At 40.5% G+C, this 19,324-nt stretch overlaps 1 protein-coding gene across 19 annotated transcripts in view; it reads right to left on the reverse strand.

Annotated features, from left to right (window-relative positions):
• ANK3 (ankyrin 3) overlaps positions 1–19,324 on the reverse strand; it is a 511,278-nt gene that overhangs the window by 105,446 nt on the left and 386,508 nt on the right. For 13 of the 19 annotated variants that reach the window (XM_032423837.1, XM_032423844.1, XM_032423836.1 and 10 more), the window contains 2 exons: positions 14,887–14,959; positions 14,663–14,725 (listed from right to left, as the gene is read on the reverse strand). In XM_032423837.1, the coding sequence (XP_032279728.1) occupies positions 14,663–14,725; positions 14,887–14,959 (136 nt within the window). The remainder of the gene's footprint in view (positions 1–14,662; positions 14,726–14,886; positions 14,960–19,324) is intronic. The other 6 variants (XM_032423847.1, XM_032423845.1, XM_032423848.1 and 3 more) reach the window with 1 other exon arrangement.

The raw sequence follows: 19,324 nt of genomic DNA on the forward strand, positions 1-19,324 counted from the left end.
AGCTGAACCCAGTTAACTCACACAACCACGGGAGATAATAATAAATTAAGCCACTGATTTTAGAGGTGTGTCATTACAATGCAGTAAGCAGTGGAAACAGAGAGGAATGAGAAATGACAAGGTCCAAAGGTAGGCCAAAGAGGTCACATGCTGATTGCTTAATGCATCCCTAGTGAATTGAGAGTTAGCTCTGTAGCGTGCTACCTAATTAGCACAGACCAAGTCCAGGAAGACTACCCTGGTAAATGCCACCAGAGGAAGCCTCATCTATTTAGTACTGACTTTATGCCTCTTAAAATTATGAGCACTGGTGTTCTCATTGTTAATCCATTTCTGATAATAAAATACCAGTGTCTGGAAAATGTTTAAAGGAGAACACAAAACACCCCAGTCTACCTCAATCCCACCATTCACCAAATAATAAAAGCTGTTCGAGGCATTTCACTTCAATTTTCCAGCTATCCCCTCTTCCTAGTCCTCCTATCATGTGACGGAATGTACCTAACCCAACTTCCCCACAATCTTACATTGTGCCCACTAATCAGCCCTTTTATGCTGAATAGAGGAAACAGTTCTTGGCTAATATTTAAAAGTGTCTTCATGCCCTAGGAGTTCTTTCTTTTTTTGCATGTCATTTTTTTCTGTTTTCCATCTTAAGATCATCACCGAGGAATACTTTTGTTGCTCTCCTAGGGGTTGAAAGTTGTTTTCCCCTCTGTCTGGAGACAAGAATCATAAAGAAAGTTCCTTAAGGTAACTATACCAAGTTACATGGTCTGAAACTTTGCTCAGAAGTGCTTCATTCCTCTGCTATGAAATGCACAATCTTCTTCCCAAGGTATTATACTTTGTAACATTATGCAGTTGCAGTTAATAATACATTACACCTTCGAATGAACTAATAGTAGAAAACCTTCAAATCATGTGGGATTTTAAAAAAAGGCTAGATTAGAAAGAATACAGAGGAACATAGGATCTAGACTCTAGTGATTTATTAGGATTTGCTTTCTTAATAGAACTCAGCAAATAGTCTCACAAATAGTTAATGATCAAAACTTAGTGTGCTTATTCTGAAAAAAAGTGATTGTTTTGACCACCACATAGCAAAGAAAAGAAATGAAAACTTGGGAAAACAAATCCTTTAAGCATGTCTAGTCTACCTTATAGAATAGTAGCATGAGAGCACACCATTATAATCACCCCTAGTATTTACTGAGCATTTACTATGTTCTAGGCACTGTGTGGTGCTTTGTAAGCATTATCTCATGCGATTCTTGTAACAACCTTATGAAATAGAATTGTCCCCATTTCAATATAAAGAAAACCTAGTTCAGAGTGGCAGATAACCCACGATCACTTAGAAATTGGGTAAAACTGGATTCAAAGTCAGTTGGTTTGACTACAGAGCCCCACTTTTTAACTACTGTAATATGTTATGTTATTGAACAAATACTATAAGAAATTGGTAACCAAAGCGTAAGCTCCGTGAGGGCAGAGGTTTTTGTCTGTTTTGTTCCACATCCAGTGCCCAGAACAGTGCCCAACATACAGTAGGTGCTCAATAAACGTGTGCAATGAAAATTCAGTGATTGCCTTTGGAGGCAGCAACTATATTACTGGAGCGAGGAGAAGGAGGGAGACTTACTTTTCACGGTAAACTCTTGTACCTTGGGAATTTTATACCATGTGCATCTATCACCTATTCAAAGAATGAATAAAATTAACAAAATAAAACAAAACCAAATACAGGGACTGCATACTTATATGTGTGCTTATATATACATATAAGTCATACTTATATGACTGCAGATAAGTCATATAGGCTGTGTTCCGCATACCAGAATAGGTATTTTGACACACACAGGTCTGCCAGGTAGATGTGAAGATATGTATGTGCACCAGCAAATATTTGGCAAACGTGGAGAGGAAACTCAATTCTTTACGCTATGTGACCTTACTATTTAAGAGATGGAACAGGAGGGATAAAATCACAAGGCGGGAAGAAGGAGATGAACATTATTTATGTGACACTTCTAATAGCTCCCCAGTGTTCTAAAGTGGTGGTTCTCAATCTGTAGGATGCAACAGAAACCCCTGAAAATCTGTATTTCTACGAGTTCCCAAGGGAATCTGCTGCTCCGGGTCCAAGAACCACACACTGTGATAAGCACTGGTTTAAGGGATCCTTACACCTAAGTGACAGTTATCTAATGGCAGTATTGATTCGAGAGAATTAGTATCTATTTTCCTGCTGGGAATTACAAGAGTAATTAAAATTGCTTCAGCAATGGAATTCAGTGAATGGAGTGCAGTATTTCTAAATTTCCAGGCACACGTTTGTACCATCTGAAAACCTTGTTAAACTGCAGACACTGACTCCACAGGTCTGAGGCTGGCCCTGAGATTCTGCGCGTGGAACGAGCTCCCAGGGGACTGCAAACCACACTTTGAGCAGTGAGACAGGAGGGCACTGGGCTAGGCTCTGTTACAAGTAAAGCCAACTATGGCCTTTGAGGCATTTTGTCTCCAATAAAGACCGGGACACAAACAATAATAGAAATACTGTACTACGTCTCCTGCTGGTTATGATTGACTTAGTGCTTTGCATGTGTGAGACGCTGTGCTGGGCACTTTATATGCACATCTCATTTACTCTTCAACCCCATGAAGCAGGTACTCTCATTTCCCTTTTCTAGATGAAGACACAGATTCAGAGAGGTGCAGTTATTGTTCAAAGATCACATGTCTAGAAGGTGGTAGAGTCTGGGATAGCCCAAGCTCTTCACCACCACACCCGTGTCAGAGGATGTGCATGGGTAATCACAGACGTGTCCAAGAGCTCCCAGGAAGAGGGCATCACCTTTGATTGAGGAGGTGGGGCAGATGTTGAACGGAGGTGCATGAGTGAAGACAGGCCGAGGAGAGTGGAAGTGGGAAGTAGGCCGTCCCCAGCCACGGGACGTGGCACGAGAGGGAAAGAGGGGGAATGTTCTGAGAACAGCAAGCAGCCAACTTTATTCAAGTGATAGGCAACTGAGTTGTGGGAAGTGAGGGCCATGTTGGGCCATGTTTGTAGGGTCTCTGAAGTTGGATTATAGTATAACAATTGCCATCCAAGTGACAAGCAACGTATGTCTGTCAGTGGGTGAAAATGCACTCATTTCGTTTGACCCATACATACATATGTATATACATATATAGTATGCACACACACACACACACACACACAATCACTGAAGACCCAAACCCTCAAAGCTCTCCCTCTTCCTCTCATGTTCTCCCACCATAATTCTAATCTATAGCAGAAGCAGGATTCACTGATAGTTGCCTCTGTCTGATAAAAAAAAAGGGGGGGGGGCTGCCGTTTATTGAGCACCTACTCTGTGCTGGTCAATGTTCTAAATGCTTTGGTATGTTATATCTTTTCATCTCCTCAGCAGCTCCTTGTGGTATAATTAACCCGTTTAGAGATGAGACAAATAAGACTCAGCATATTTTATTTTTTGAAGGTTCAAATAAGGGACATAAAAATACAGATAACTCTGAAGAGAAAACATTTTCCATCAATTCAAAGCATTCGTCAAAAGATGTCTATCCCCCCTAGTGTTTAGACAATACATTTTCAGCCTAGAGAATCCACATGACAGTATTTGCTCATGCATCTTTTCCCTCCATCCCCTGCTACTCTGACTCTCGGAAAAGCGAGGGAGCGGGGACTGGATGGAAGAGGGAGCATGGTCATGTTAGGAGCCCGACGCGCTCAGACTTCTGTTCTAAGGGTCCGATCCTACCCTAGAGTTGCACAAATAACAATGGCAAGTTCCTTAGATTCCAGATCTGCACGTACTGCAGTTTGGAGCAAGCGCTCAGGTTAAGCAAGGTTTCCTGTGACCGTCTGAGAGACTGATAAAAGGGGGAGGTGATGTGCGGCTGACGGAATTGCACCATCTAGTTCATGAGGTCATGCGTGTAGCACAGGCTCTTCGGTGCCAGGCTGGAGGCCCAGCTCGGCCTTCTGGGAGGGTGGAGGCTCAGGGCGAGGCTGCCCGCACCCCCTCCTCCCCCCCACCGCCCCGGGGCCAGGTAAAAAAGGAAGCGAGCTCCCTCAGCCAGGAAGGAGCAGATGCGGGCCCTTCACGGAAACCTTTTGTTTTCCAGCACCTTCTGCCAGTGGTCGTGGTTCTTTCAAAACAGTTTGCTAACTACATTCTGGAATGTAATGTTTTCTTGCTTTCCTTCTCAATGAGAACAACGGGGTAAGTTGAGAAAAGAGATGAGCCATGGGTGAGATCGGTGGTCTTAAGAAGGCTAAGGAAGTATGTGTTATTAAGGGTTGCATGCACCTCTTGGGGGAGGCCATGTCCCATGCTCTGCCTCCCCTCCCCTTCGCTCTAGGTGCTTCTAAGAGCCAGCCCCCCTCGGTGGCCAAAAGGAATAAGGCTTGACTGGCAAAGTTTGCACATCTCATAACCAACGCGAGCAAGCTGTTGTTTTCCCACAGAACAAAGGCCTCCTTCTGCTCAGGCTAGGTTTTTTTTTTTTTTTTTTAAGAGCAAACAAAGTCCATTTGATTCTTTACTCTCAAACATTTATTCTAGTCTTTGTGGCTAGATGTGCTTCTTTTTTAAAAAAAACTGGATCGCAGTTTTTAAACTGCTCCTTAATCCAGGCTAGATATAGTTTCTAAATAAGCATGCATGACTCAGGCTTGGAACTCTTCCAGATGTAGCAATGAAAAATGTCCCCTGTGATCTTGGTTGGGTTAATAAACAAACTCATCCCAGAAAGGAAAACGATTTCAGTGTCCTTCCTGTGAAGAGGTAGAAAAAGACAATGTTGGGACAGATGCTGTAACTTTTTCATATTCTTATCATTCTTATCAATACACCTTAACCCTAATCCAGAAATTGCCCTCCGGCATCTAAATCAGATTACCCTGACTTGGTCACATGAACACCTGAGACTAGAGACAGAATCCAGGTAGAAAGAAGTATAAGGTTACGCACACTGTTCTCATTATCTAAAATCTATGCCACTTGTAAAGAAGACTAGACAATGAATAAATTACTAGCCACAGACTAGCCCTGTGAAATCAGGCACTAAAATGTTGGTTCTTACCGAAAGAGAAATTGGGTAGCTTAATTCAAGGTGGTAGTGTCATGACAATTAATTCTTCTATATTCTTTGTTAGCTACTTTTGTCTAGCTTCAACCCCAAATCCAGACCTCGTTAGCCTTGGCTCTTCCTTATGTAGGCGTATAAGGACAGCTTGTGCACAGCAAGAAGATGATCACTGTCCCTGGGTGTACAGGAATATCAGGATCTCACAAGCTTCTGTGGGCAAGCATTTGGTCCCTTCTAATGTTATACCCAAGCTGCCTTTCCTTGTGCAGGGCAACAAACACGTGCTTGTTGGTTTGTTTTATATTTCCTACCTCTACCTAAAAGATGTGCGCTTACAAGGTAAAGACGGGTGGGCTCTGTTGTCAGTTAGCCTCATTGTGGTTCTGGCCCAGCTGGTCAGACCACCCTTTCCCATCTGTAACGTCTCCCCTGCTTCTCCAACCCCTCTCATTCCCGGCCCTCGGCACTACCCTGCCGTCCCCTTCCCCATCCATGCCCAGTGCTGGTGTTCCACTTCCTTTTCTCTGCAGCAGGGGTCCCAGTGTGAAGGGAAAGGGTCAGGGGTGGTCAGATTAGGACCCACTTCCACACGAAGCAGGTCAGAGTCTCCAGGTAGGTGGGCAGGAACGCAAATAACTGGAGGATGGGGGGTCGGGGGGGGGGAAGCATATTCAACGACTTGTTTTGGGCAAATGAAAAAACCACTTATTGACCTTAATCAATAAACATGTTGCATTCCCTGCTGTCCCTTAAGACAATCCGTGTGTCTATTTCTTCCACCGGCTGCTTTAGCTACTCATTCTGTCACAGCTTCTTGGGGAAAAAAACACACATGCTACATGAGAACTGCTCTATTCTGTGTCTATATATCCAGTGTGTCACGGATGCGGCGGCTTCCCGAGATCACCAGGGATCCGCAGATCGCCTGCGCTCAGCTGACTGGACCCTGTCAGGGATTCTCCCCGGCTTTTGCTAGAACCCACTCTTCTTTCTGGTTTTCTTCCTCTATTGTTCACCACTCCCCCTCCATATCCTTTGGCATTCCTCTTCCTCTGTACATGTCAATGTGCCTGGAGTTTTCTAGAACTGCTTCTTGTCCTCCCTTTGCCCTTTCCTGGGGTCCCCATTCAGGTCGGTGCTCAGTTTCCCCAGCTCCTGTGTGCTGAGTTCTTCTGTGGGGTCCTCTGCTTTTCTGTCTCTCTCTCTCTTTGAAGTTTTATTTATTTAAGTAACCTTTATACCCCACCGGGAGTGGGGCTCAAACTCACGACTGCTAAATCAAGAGTTGCATGCTCTTCCAACTGAGCCAACCACGTGCCCCATCTCTGACATTTTCTGAATTTGGAACACTTCTTTCCACCTTCCCCCAAATTTCTGCTTCTCCACATTCTATCTATTCCTTGATATACTTCCTTCCTGAGGCCTTCAGTAATCTCCCCTTCTTCTGAATTTCCTTGTCACTTTCATCTATTCTTCTCTACCACATCTCATTTGAGTAGAAAGTCAGAGCAAAAAACCTAATTCAAATGCCAGTTTCCTTGACTATGTAAACCTGGACAAATATCTCAAACCCGTTGAGCCTCAGATTCCTTAATGTAAATCAGACTAATAGCACTTCAAGTTAGGGCTTTAGATGAAGAATAAATGTGGATTGGAGTAATAATAGTACCAATAATTCTCTCGACTACTTGGAGAAAACTCAGCAAGATAAGGTGCCTTGTAACTAATAGTCACTGAGATCTCTGGGCTAAACCCTTTATACATGATCTCATTTAAAATTTGCAATAATCTAACTGTTGTGAGACTGTATCTAAATGACCAGGCATCAGGGATGTCAGAGCAGAGGTTAAGGGCAGGGATTCGTGTATAATCCCTTGCACTGATTTGTGTAATCTTGATCAAGGTCCTTAACCTTGCTGGAACTGATTTTCCACATCAATAAAATCGGCATACCGATGTCTCTAACTCAGAGGTCACTGTGAAGGTCACATGACATGATGCATCAAATGTATATAGATTCATGCCTGGCACACAGAAAGGGCTCAATAAAGGGTAAGTACCTTGTTACGATGTTTTGAGTGTTCATCTCTATGGAATCTTGTCAGGGGACAGACACAAATAAATGTGTGGATTTAAGCCCATGGATACACTCATCTGTGCAAGAGGACCTATCTGTATACGTCCTAAATGTTGTGACAGGGATAGAGACAGGTCTGCTCCCATGGAGTGAACTGCCTACTTTAAAAGAAAATGAACAAAATTAATCACAAATTGGCAAACTGCAGTCTGTGGCCTGAATCCGTCTCCCACCGACTTTTTAAATCAAGTTGTTGGGTCTTTTTATAAAGATTTTATTTATTTATTTGACAGAGAGAGAGAGAGCATAAACAGGGGGAGCGACAGGCAGAGGGAGAAGCAGACTCCCCACCGAGCAGGGAGCCCGATGCAGGACTCTATCCCAGGACACCGGGATCATGACCTGAGCCGAAGGCAGACGCTTGACTGACTGAGCCACCCAGGCGCCCCTTAAATCAATTACTGTCACACAGCCAAGCCCATTTGTTGAGGTCTTGTCTCACGCTGCCATTGTGTTACAAAGGCAGGGCTGAGTAGTTGGGCTGGAGAACCACGTGGTGTGAAAATCTGAAAATACTTACCATTGGCCTGTAACAGAAAAAACGTGTTGCCCTTGGAAATTAATGACCAGTACCTCGAGATGAGTATTAGGATGCAGTTAAGAAGTGTGGACATAGAGGACAGCGAAAAAGAGGTAGCCAGGGCCACATCACACAGAACCTACTGACCACGGAAGGGCCCGACTTTTACGTCAAGTGCGATGTAAAGCCTCAGGAGGTTTTTATCTTAGTTTTGTATTTATGCTACACATTACTGGGAGAGGGTGGCTACTTCTATCATGAAATACAGCAACCATGCAGATGAGTACAGAAAATGTAAAAGTATATTTTCACAAACTGTTACAAAACAAATAGTATCCAGTCAAGAACTAGAACATCAGCACCTTAGAAGCCTCCCTCATCCCATCCCGATCACAGCCTCCTCCTCCTTCCCTCATGGTAATTACTTTATGTCTTTCTTCCCCTTGCCCTTTTTTTTTCTTTTATAGCCTCACTATCTAATTTTAGAATTCTAGTTTAGTGTTACCCAGTTTTGATGAGTTCTGTTGTCTCTGCATAATCTACAACCCAGCGACTACAGCCCTCGGTGAGTACCCTATAGAAATCCATGCATCCGTGTACCTGGGGCAGATAGAAGGCTTGTAGCAGCTTTGTCTGCAACAGCCCCAAATTGGAAACGAGCCACAGTTCCATGTCCAAGTAGCATGGATAAATTACTTCTGGTAGAGGTAGACAATGGAATATCACAGACAAATGAAAACAAATGAGCTATTTATAGGCAACACCATGAAGGAATTTTAAAAAAAATGTAACTATAAGCTTTGGAGGGTTTTAAGTTGGGAAATGGAATGATATGATCCAATTTATACTTGTAAAAGACTGCTGAGGATGCTGTGCATAAATCTGAGTCTGCAGGGAAAGAAGTGGACAGAGTGCAGAGGCTCTTGCAGTGGCCCACAAGAGAACGGCAGGGAGTCCACGGGTGGGACTGGCTTGGGCGGTGGCGGTGGGGAGGCAGAGAAGAGGCACGTGAGATGGGTTCTGGAAGGATTGCTAGGACTTGCTGCTGGACTGGGCCTGAGTGCTAAGAAAAGGGAGATTTACACATAACTTCAGGGCTGGCTTGTGTGATGGAGCCGCTCACTAGGATGGAGAAGCCTGGGAAGAGACTCCGTTTGGAGCAGGTGTTCCAGGGCATGATAAGTTTAGATGTCTGTGAGAATCTAGATGGAAACATCAGGTACGTGCTGGGTAGGTGGACAGTGTGGATCAAAATCACTCAACAATTCCCAAACCAAAGGCAGGATACCAAAGACAGGGTGGACTGTGTTTTAGAATAAAGGCCTCTGCCCCAGTTCACAGAGCTTTTTCTTTTGCTGATAATTTCTTTAAATTCTTTGAGATACAGAAACACCTTAGGAGTGTCATTATAAAGTAGTTTGTTGATGCAATCCATAGTCTAGGTCTGTCTCAGCACCAAAGTGTTTATTGGAAGGAAGAGGGGCATGACAGGCAAATTTTCTCTATCCTGCCTGTTCTCAGAAACCCATAAAACTTGCTTTTCCTTGAGTCTCCCTCCACTGTGATGTAACCGCCCAAACACATAGTGAAGATCTCCTGTGTACCAGGCACTGTGCTAGGTTCTGGGTCTCTGCTTCTGGTATTTCATTTTGACTTTATCACTGAGAGAAGCATGCAATTATGCAATGTCTATTTGAAAGGTCAATTGTAATCAGAGAAATATCAGGCAAAAGGCTAGATGTTATAATTGAACAGGTTTTTGCAAAATGATAACATTTCAGGTGAGGAATAATTTCTGCATAACAACCACCACCCCCTTGGACCACCTGGGGCAGGCTAGTCTTCAAGGCTTCTTTCCAGATCTATAAAGCTAAACACTTAATAGCCTGATTTATTTATTAGCATGCCCAGGGGATTAGGAAAGCAGGATAGTCCTAGGCATTTGTGAGAAAGGGTCCTAAAAGAACATCTTTCTGATAATTTTCTTGATATCCATTTTCATGTCTCCCAAAGTAATTTCTCCTACTTTTTTGAGTTTTAGATTGTGCCATTCAAATTCTACTTATTCTCTCCAAATTGAGAAGGCTCAGATATGTTTACTAAAACTACTTGCTTTGAGTTCTTAAGATCTATTCTAAATTATGTTTATATTTATTTTCCTGGAATTTGCATCTTGGTCTGCATATTTCTTTTACCAAGATGGTCAGATGAAAGTATACTATTCCTACCGTAGTCTTATCAAGGTCATTGAAAGGTAATTATTATCTTGTGATAATTTCCAAGACCATGATCTGTTCCTTTTCCAAGCTTTCTCTTTTTTAAAGCTTAAAAAACAATATATTCTTAGGTTCTGTAGATAAGAAAACAGATCATGTTAGAGTAGCAATGAAAGAGAAGATCTAGACCCAGACTGTCTGATCTGTCTTCCTGTTCAGCTCTGCCGCTAACCTGGTTGGGGCAAGCTACTCAACATTTATGTGGGCTTTGCTACCTCATCAGTGTAGTGGACAGCATGGGCTACATGATGCCGAGTCAGTTCACTGGGCACTGAATTTGGCACGAAGGTGACTGAGTACGACTCTCCTCATGCCTCACGTCATTCTAACACCTGATGAAATTTTATTGCTTTCTTATGTCTCAAACCTCTACCTATCTGATAATTATTTCTACCACATGTGTACTTAGCCTCTTACTTTTTTTTTCCTTTTAATATTGTTTAAATATCCTTTTAATAATTAATATTTAATATTTCCTTTTAATATTTTAATATTGTTTGCATTTGATCCTGAGTGAGATTTTGCAGCCCTATCAAAATTGTAAGTAGCTGAGAATTAAATAATTCTTCCCAGTTTTACCCAGTTGTCTCCCAAACCTGTTCAGTAGAGTCATATTGCACAGAGTTGCCTCTGGTTTTTACTTCCCATGGCTTAATTCCATTTCTCATTCTTTAAATCTGTCACTATAACCCAACCTAGAATTCTGCAAGCTAAGACAACATTTTATACATTATTTAAAATTTTACAAAATATACTTGATAGGAATTTATAATTTAAAGTCAGCATTGAACCAAAGCCAACTCTAAAATCTCTTGGGAGGGGGACTCAAAATAGAAGACAGATTGAACCTTAATCTCAATTTTCTTCTTTCTTTTCTTCCTTCCTCTCTCTCTTCTTTCTCTGCTTCTCTTTCTTCCCTCCCTTCTTCATCTTTTCTTTTCTTTCTTTTAAATTGCAAACTGAATTGCAAAACCTAAGGATGTAACTGGCACTAGAACCAACATTAATTTTGTACGTATATTAATTTTACATGTATGCGACATATTTTCTGGGAAAGAAGACAAGTGGGGCATTAAGACACTGGTCCTCTCAGAGCTCTGCTTACCCCCTACCTAGGTAATATGTGGCTTAGATAAGGCTGCTTTATCACCTTTACTTCTATTGCTCTACTTTGCTGATACTTCAGCCTTCGTTCTACTCTGTAACCTGGCTCCATTGTTCCCCTAGGTCATTAATTCATAACATTGTCTAGATTTGTTTTCTTGATTTTTTAGTGTGTGAAATTAATGCAAACATTTTTTACCTATACTAATTTCTCATAGTGGACAGAAAAAAGAGGAGAAAGAGAAGGAGAAAGCAAAGAAGAAAAAGGAAAAGGACAAGAAAGATTACTCTCAGCACCATTCCCTTAATATTTACTCAATTTTTATAATATGGAATTAAAATTATATTTTTCCATATTTCAAACTCATTCTTCTTTTTCTTTCTTGAGAAAACCTGGCAGCATATATCACTTTTCATTTTTATTTGCTTTTAAAAGCTGCTGATCTCCTCAGTACCCTAGGATACCAGTGTGATGATCTCTTACTGGTTCTTTAGAGACAGATACTCACAATATCCCTGTGGTTACATGGAAATAAACATTCGCCCCAGTCTGTAAGGGCTTACCAAAACAAGCAGCTCTGAATCCAACTAAAGTAGCAAAGTGCTGGCAAGACTATAAGGCAAATGAGTCAGAAGTAAAAGCTATCATTAAAACTGTAGGGGTCCCTTTAGAATTAAAATGGGGGGGGGGATTTGGAGTAATACAGAAATGCTAGTTTATGCAGCACAGAACGATGTAAATTCGTGACAGGGCAGATGTGGCTTCCTGGCGCTCATGTAAGCAGTTTAGGAACATCAGCTGACAGTGGTCTTAATAGGAGTCAAATTAAGTGGCTATTATAACCTCAAAACTGTCTTAATCTTCAATAATAGATGTGTAATATCGTCCATGGACAAAGCAATGGCCCTGCATGCCTCTGCTTTGATCAGACTACACCTGGAATACTGTGTTCAGTTCTGGTCACCTCCATCTGAGGTAGAAATGGACACCCTGCAATGTTCATAGGAGACAAGAGTGAGAGAGCCACAGTGGTGAGGGAGGGGGATAATACACCTGGAGAAAAACAGACTAATGAGCAATAGAAGGAAGGACTGTCACATGGAAGAGGCAGTTTTGTGTTAAATAGTGCCAAATATATCAGAGCCTGAATCAATGAGAAGGACACTTAGTGAAATGAAGAATTTTTAAAGTCAGAGTTGTTTACAGTGGAATAAGCAAGCTGGGAATTAGGGAATTTCTGTCATTAAGGCATCTGGGCAAAAGACCTCCTCAGAGAGGATTTTATAGAGGTGACTCTAGCATAGACAGCTGAAGTGACCTTTTAGGAACTCCTCCCAACATTAAATTCTACAACATTATGAAACCAATAGACATTTGATTCTCATAGCCTGTGGGCACACCCATAAGGCAAGTGCCAAAAAGTTTAAAGAAAGATGAATAAAATGAGAATTAAAATTTGTTTATTAATTTCAAACTCCCAAGCTGAGATAAATCCATAAGAAATCACTGTCATTTCTAGTTAAATGGCTAGATGAATTATCTTCAAATGAAACAATTCAAAATTTCTCCTTTTTTGGGAAATTATTTGCCTATTCATGTATATAAAGCTGTTATATACTCCATTCAAACTTGGCCTCTCATCACTGCAACTATTTTGGATATTCTGTCCAAAACTAGCAAATTTTTAGGTCTGTGATTGTCATATTTCACGAAATTGCATTTGAAAATATACTTTTGACATGTTTTGTGTGCGTACACATCTATGTGAGAACATTTTCCTTCTGTCTTCTGCACATAAGAAATCACTCAGCAAACTTTACATAAGAAGGCCTTCAAATATAATATGACAGCAAGGCATATTATTCTTAAAGTCCTAAAGATGATACAAACATCCAATCGGGGATAAAACAAGTAAATATATAGCTGATGATTTAGACAAAAGGAAAGAAAAATGAGTAAAAACCTTTAACATTTATCAAAACAACATTTACGAACAATGGGACAGCTCTGTCCAGGTTCCTAAATGACCACCAAGGCATTAGCTGTTCTAGGTATGCATTCTCCTGGCCAGAGTGCACTTCCAGCAGGCACTCACTGGATGCCAAAAAAGTTAAAGGCACTCACTTTGGATTATGTAGGCTTCCCACTATTTTAGATGTTCATTTAAATTTGTGCAACTCAAAGGAGAAACCAATAATTAAAATAGGGAAAATTACCTAAGCACAGAGAAAGACTAACAACATTGAGTCTGATCTGTGAGAAAAACACAGGAGAGGTGGCAAAATATGGATGTCATTTGGGAGAGTCAGGTGGTGTAAGAAAAAAACATAAATATACTAGAAATTCTACTATAAGTACATATTTCATTACTCCAGCAAAACTCCAAAATTTGCCATCTTTACAATATTTATTCACTGTAAAAATGCTAATTTTCCAATGAAACTTTTAAAATATCATTCATTAGTGTATCTATACATCATGAGCTGGGAAAATATTGATTTTTTTTTTAAATGTTTTATTTATTTATTTATTCATGAGAGTTAGAGAGAGAGAGAGAGAGAGAGAGAGAGAGAGGCAGAGGCAGAGGGAGAAGCAGGCTCCCTGCTGAGCAGGGAGCCTGATGCGGGACTCGATCCCAGGACCCTGGGATCATGACCTGAGCCGAAGGCAGACGCTTAACCATCTGAGCCACCCAGGCGCCCTTGATTTTTTAAATAAGGCAGAAAACAAGTAGTTTCTTTTAAGCAAATGAAGTACAGCTACAATAATTTATATTTTGATCTCTTTCATGAAATCAATATTGAAAATTTATATTCTTTTTTTTTTTAAAGATTTTATTCATTCATTTGAGAGAGAGAATGAGAGAGAGCACAAGAGGGGGTAGCGGGAGAGGGAGAAGAAGCAGACTCCCCGCTGAGCTGGGAGCCCAATACGGGACTCGATCCTGGGACTCCAGGATCATGACCTGAGCCGAAGGCAGTCGCCCAACCAACTGAGCCACCCAGGCACCCGAAAATTTATATTCTGAAAGCAATTTTGTTCAGGTTGAGTTTTCATTATTGGTTCAAGTTCAAAAGCTGCTTTTACTACTAAGCTTAGAGTAAACCTTACAATGAGCATTTAGCTCCTTACCTATAAGGTACCTTCTCTTACTTATTTTAAAAAATATTTTAGCTGTAAACATTAATCAGATTTCCTCTTCTAGGTTTCCAAATGTAAACAATAAAAATCAATTTTCTGCTTAATAGAAACAAATAGAAAGCAATCCACGTCATTAGAGATACTAATGTACTTGTAGTTCCAAGCTGGAAAATGGATTCAAGGAGAGGGGCTTTAAAGAAACCACTAATACCATATATACATCTTTTAAATGGTACATAAATTAATAATCGGAAGTTAGGTGAAGAGTTAGTAACTCAAGGAAGTGTTACATTTCGAAGATAAGAAATGGAAGATAAAGCTGGTAGTTAAGTTCCATTACAGTAAAAGGTTACAAATACCTTCTTCAACATCTGAGATATATTCACCATCACTGAGCATTTCAGGGGCGTTGGCTTTACGAACTGCATGATTTAAGTGAACAGTGTAAGTGTGTGGAAAATGCATACCCTCTTTATGACAACAAAACACATTAACACTTCTAAAAACATTTTTGCAATAAACATTCTTCAGGAAACAGATACACAGTCACTCTTAATTATGAACACAAAGGTGGTTTTCATACCTTCATCATCAGACATATCAAGAACTTCATTCATCGTTTCTGGAACATTCATTTTGTGCTTCTCTATGACAGTCTAGTAACAACAACAATAAAAAAGCAGTCACTTTAGTGTAAGCAGACTGAACATTTTAATGAGACTATTCATTTCTTTCTAAATTAATCAGTTGATTTATTATGGGACTGATGTGCTGAATATCATGAAGCTCTCACATAAAAATGACATCAAAATTTTCCCTTAGCATTAAGGTCTTCACCATATATACTGCTAAGAAGAAAGATAAGGTGAAAGAATTCTAGTGGTAAAGCAAACTGGCTTAAAAGATTTAGCTCCCTAATGAGGCTTTTCAAAGGAAAAGAGAAGAGAGATATCGCCTCTCTTAGTCCATTGTTACACTTTTTCATGGTCCGAGGAACCTGCCACCTCATTCCACTAAAAGTCTTGGCTGAAGATAAGCCAAATGAACAGCAAGCATTGTGTCTTTATTGCTTGTGCCAAGTCAGCCATTAATTTTGTCTTCCCCTTCTTTATGTACATTTTAATTCCTAGAATAAATATAAAATATTGAGATTGCATAAATTATACAATTTTTTCAACTATGCCATGCAGAAAATATTTTAGAGGTTATGCATTTGAAAGATCATTTTCACCTCCATGCAATTTTAAAGAACTATATATTACAGAGCAAAGGCCTTAGTGAATTTTTTACTTGCTCTTTGATGACTTTTTACCTATATAGCTTGTATCCATCCAAAGGACACTGACAACTTGTTAAAAATATTAATGACTTAATGTTTTAGACTTGAAACAAGTCCTCTTCTTATTCTGAGCATATGAAAGGCTAATGGTACAAGGGAAGATACGTACTTAAATAAGGCAACTGAAAAAAAAAAAGCTCAGTAGTTAAAACTATGGTACATTTGTCATAATTAATGAACCAGTACTCACATATTACTATTAATTAAAGTCTATATTTTATTCAGAGTTCCTTAATTTTTATCAAATGTCCCTTTTCTGTTCTAGGTTCCCATCCAAGATTCCACCTTATCTTTACCTGTCATGCCCCCGTTGGCTCCTATGACTGTGACAGTTTCTCAGACTTGCCTTGCTTCTAATGACCTTCAGTTTTTAAATTTTATTTTATTTTATTTTATGTATGTATGTATGTATGTATGTCTGTCTGTCTGTCTGTCTGTCTTTATAGATTCCATTTATTTACTTGAGCCAGAAAGGGAGAGACAGAGAGAATGCACACAAGCCTGGGAAGGGGCAGAGAAGCAGACCCCCCAGCTGAGCAGGGAGCCCGACATGGGACTCGATCCCAGGACCCTGGGATCATGACCTGAGTCAAAGGCAGACGCTTAACCGACTGAGCCACCCAGGTGCCCGCCCTTCACAGTTTAGAAGTGAACTGGTCAGGAATTTTGTAGACTGTTCCTCAGTTTGGATTTGTTTCATGTTTTTCTCATGTTTAGACTGGGTTACATGTTTTGGGGAGGAAGACCACAGAGGCAAATTGCTATTTTCATCACATAGTATCAAGGGTCCATACCATCAACAGGATTTACCAGTGCTGATGTTGACCTTGGTCGCCTGGCTGAGGCAGTGTTTGTCAGGTTTTTCTGCTGTAAAGTTATTCTATTTCCCCCATGTCCCTTTCCATACTGTTTCCTTTGCAGGGAAGTCACTATACTCAGCCCAGCCTTAAGCAGGGGGAATTACATTCTATACCTCCTTGAGGGTGAAGTATTTTCATAAATTGTTTGGAATTTTTTTTGCCTGATTTGCCTCTTCTTCCCCATGTATTCAGTCATTTATCTGTATCAGTATGGACTCATGGAAATTTATTTTATACTTTGCTCTATCTATCTATCTATCTATCTATCTATCTATCTATCATCTATTTTAAATTGTTCCAGCTTTGGCCACTGGGAACTCTTTCAGTTGACTCCTGTGTCCTTCTGACGCAGCCCCATAACTGTGTGTATCCATGTTGATTTACTTACTTGAGGTGGGGAGACACTTCCTTACTTTTTGGCACTACAAGATGTTCCAGGTTCATCTTGCATATTTCCTTCCCCAGATCTAGATTTAGCTATTTCCTGAAGGAGCCCTGATTCCCTTTATTACAGAACAGTATTAGAAACCAGTTATCTGAGAGATAGATGTCCTCTGTTCTTTGCTAATGAGGGAACTGAATATTTTAAACAATGCAATTTAAATGCTTAATTCATCTTTTGAATGTCAGCTTCTAGGTCCTCAGTTTCCTACTCTGCCATGATTGTAATGTCACTAACTCAGCCATCTTTCTCAGAATTGCCATGTCCTACATCGTACTGAGAGGGAAGACGGATCTTTTTAAGGTTTTCGAAAAACTGGATGTCCGCTTATGGAGTCAATGGCTCCTGGGGCCCCAGCAAGGGGCCGTGCAGGCTGCACTGTGGTTAGTGAGCTCAAGATCACAGACTCCACCCTGAAATCTGCCAGTTCTCATCTATGCCAGGTTACATGTAACCGCTAAAAGCACAGCTGACAAGGTGGTGTCTCAGCTTGAAATAAAGTCTCAAATACCGCAATGCTGGACTAAGACTTAGGGACTTCAGTGGACTCTTTTCCAATCTATGTGAGCACTTCATTTGGTGGAAGCCTCATTTACTTCATTAGGCAAACTGGATCTTTCCTGTAAGCATGAGTCCTATCTTCTCTCTCTTGCAGAAATTACCAGACAACTCAGTGGATGACACCGAGTGATATGGCCTGACTCCCATATTTGTTCTTTCACTTGGAACCAGAGCCTTGAAGCCCCTCTCGGGCTATAACTTTACTTCCTCTGTCTTTAACTTTATTTTCTCCTCCAGCTTTTTTTTTTTTTTTTAAGATTTTATTTTTAAGAATCTCTACCTCCCACATGGGGTTTGACCCCATAACCCTGAGGTCAAGAGTCACACACTCTACCGACTGAGCCAGCCAGGTGTGCTCCTCAAGCATCTTTGATATTCAAGAAACATTCTGAACTTTCCCAATGGGTGAGAACATCATTTACATTCAATAAGCAAGAATTATATTTTGAACGATTATATAGGTTTCAACTCTCTAACAATGAAAAAGAAGTTTTATATATTTACTGCAGTGATTTCAAATCTTTTATAGTATTGTGACACTTGACCATTGTTTAATACCTTGTCCTTCTCCCTCTTTTTTTCCCACTCTAGAGAAAGCAAAGGGAGTATCTATAAGATTAAAGTTAATAAACATTATTTGCTTAAACTCTTTTCTCAAGAATTTAGTAACAGATTTTTAAATCATGGAATACTCAAGAGGTATATATAAAAGCAATAGAGTAGTAATTTATCTCTATACAAACTATACCTCGAAGTTAGAAACATGCCCTGGTTCATAACCATTGCCCTAGCCCATTAAAGCTACTGCTTTCTTTTCAGCAAACTGCATAATTTCTCTCTTGCGATCAGCAAGCTTATTTTTTTTAGCTTTTAAAGCCTTTACATCGCCAAATAATTCAACCAGTAGGTTACTACAGAGTCCTTCAACCCATTTTTTTTTTTTATATGAAGCACTGTGTGTACAAACTGTTTGCAGATGCTGATTATGCCTCCCTTCACATCAGAAGGTGGTGGATGAGAAAAGGAGGCAGAGCTGATAATACCCAATGTCCCAGAGTCCTAAGTTTACATTGTACGGAGCCAGTCTCAGGCATGTGTGTTGAGTCACGGAGTCAGGAATAACTCCAACTAGCCTCTGATATGGTGCAATATCTGCTCTTGCCTCCACAGTTACCAAATCCTCACGCAGTTCAAAGGCTCCAGATGGTGCTAATAAGAAACGACTTATCCTAGAGGCTGCAGCTTGTAAAAATGTATCTGACGCAATAAGGCCTCCTGGTAAAGATTTATTTGTAATTTTAACAAAACATCTATATTTTCCTGTGAAAACTCTAATAGCTGAATGGAAGAGCAGTGAGAGTGGTGACAAAAATCAGTTCTGATCCTCTCTCTCATGTTTTATTTTGACACTGTAAAAAAATGCATTTACAATAATGACAACAGTGTATCCATTATTTATGAGTCATAACATTTTAAAGAACCATCTTATCTTCAACTCCCTCACATAGCCAAAGGTGGATGTTAAAATATTTCTGCCTTCATTTCATTAAAAATGTTTTTATATCAAAACAAACAGATGCGTACGTTTAGCTTTCCATGGGACAAAACACTCTATAGCTACTAATGCAACTTTTAAAAAGGTACTTTAAGTGTTTAGTGTCTCAATGTCCGAACCGAGAGCTGCCATGCCGGCTGTCAGCAATGAGGCGACAGCATTTGGAGGCGTGGTGCTCAGTCTGTGAATGGGGGGAAGTAGGTTCATCTCCCAAAAGCCCCGGAAAATCGACGGCGTGAGAGCTGGCTGTCAGGGCGGCGAGGT

Source organism: Phoca vitulina, unplaced genomic scaffold (genome assembly GCF_004348235.1).
Source record: "Phoca vitulina isolate PV1807 unplaced genomic scaffold, GSC_HSeal_1.0 scaffold29, whole genome shotgun sequence".
Taxonomy (NCBI): Eukaryota; Metazoa; Chordata; class Mammalia; order Carnivora; family Phocidae; genus Phoca; species Phoca vitulina.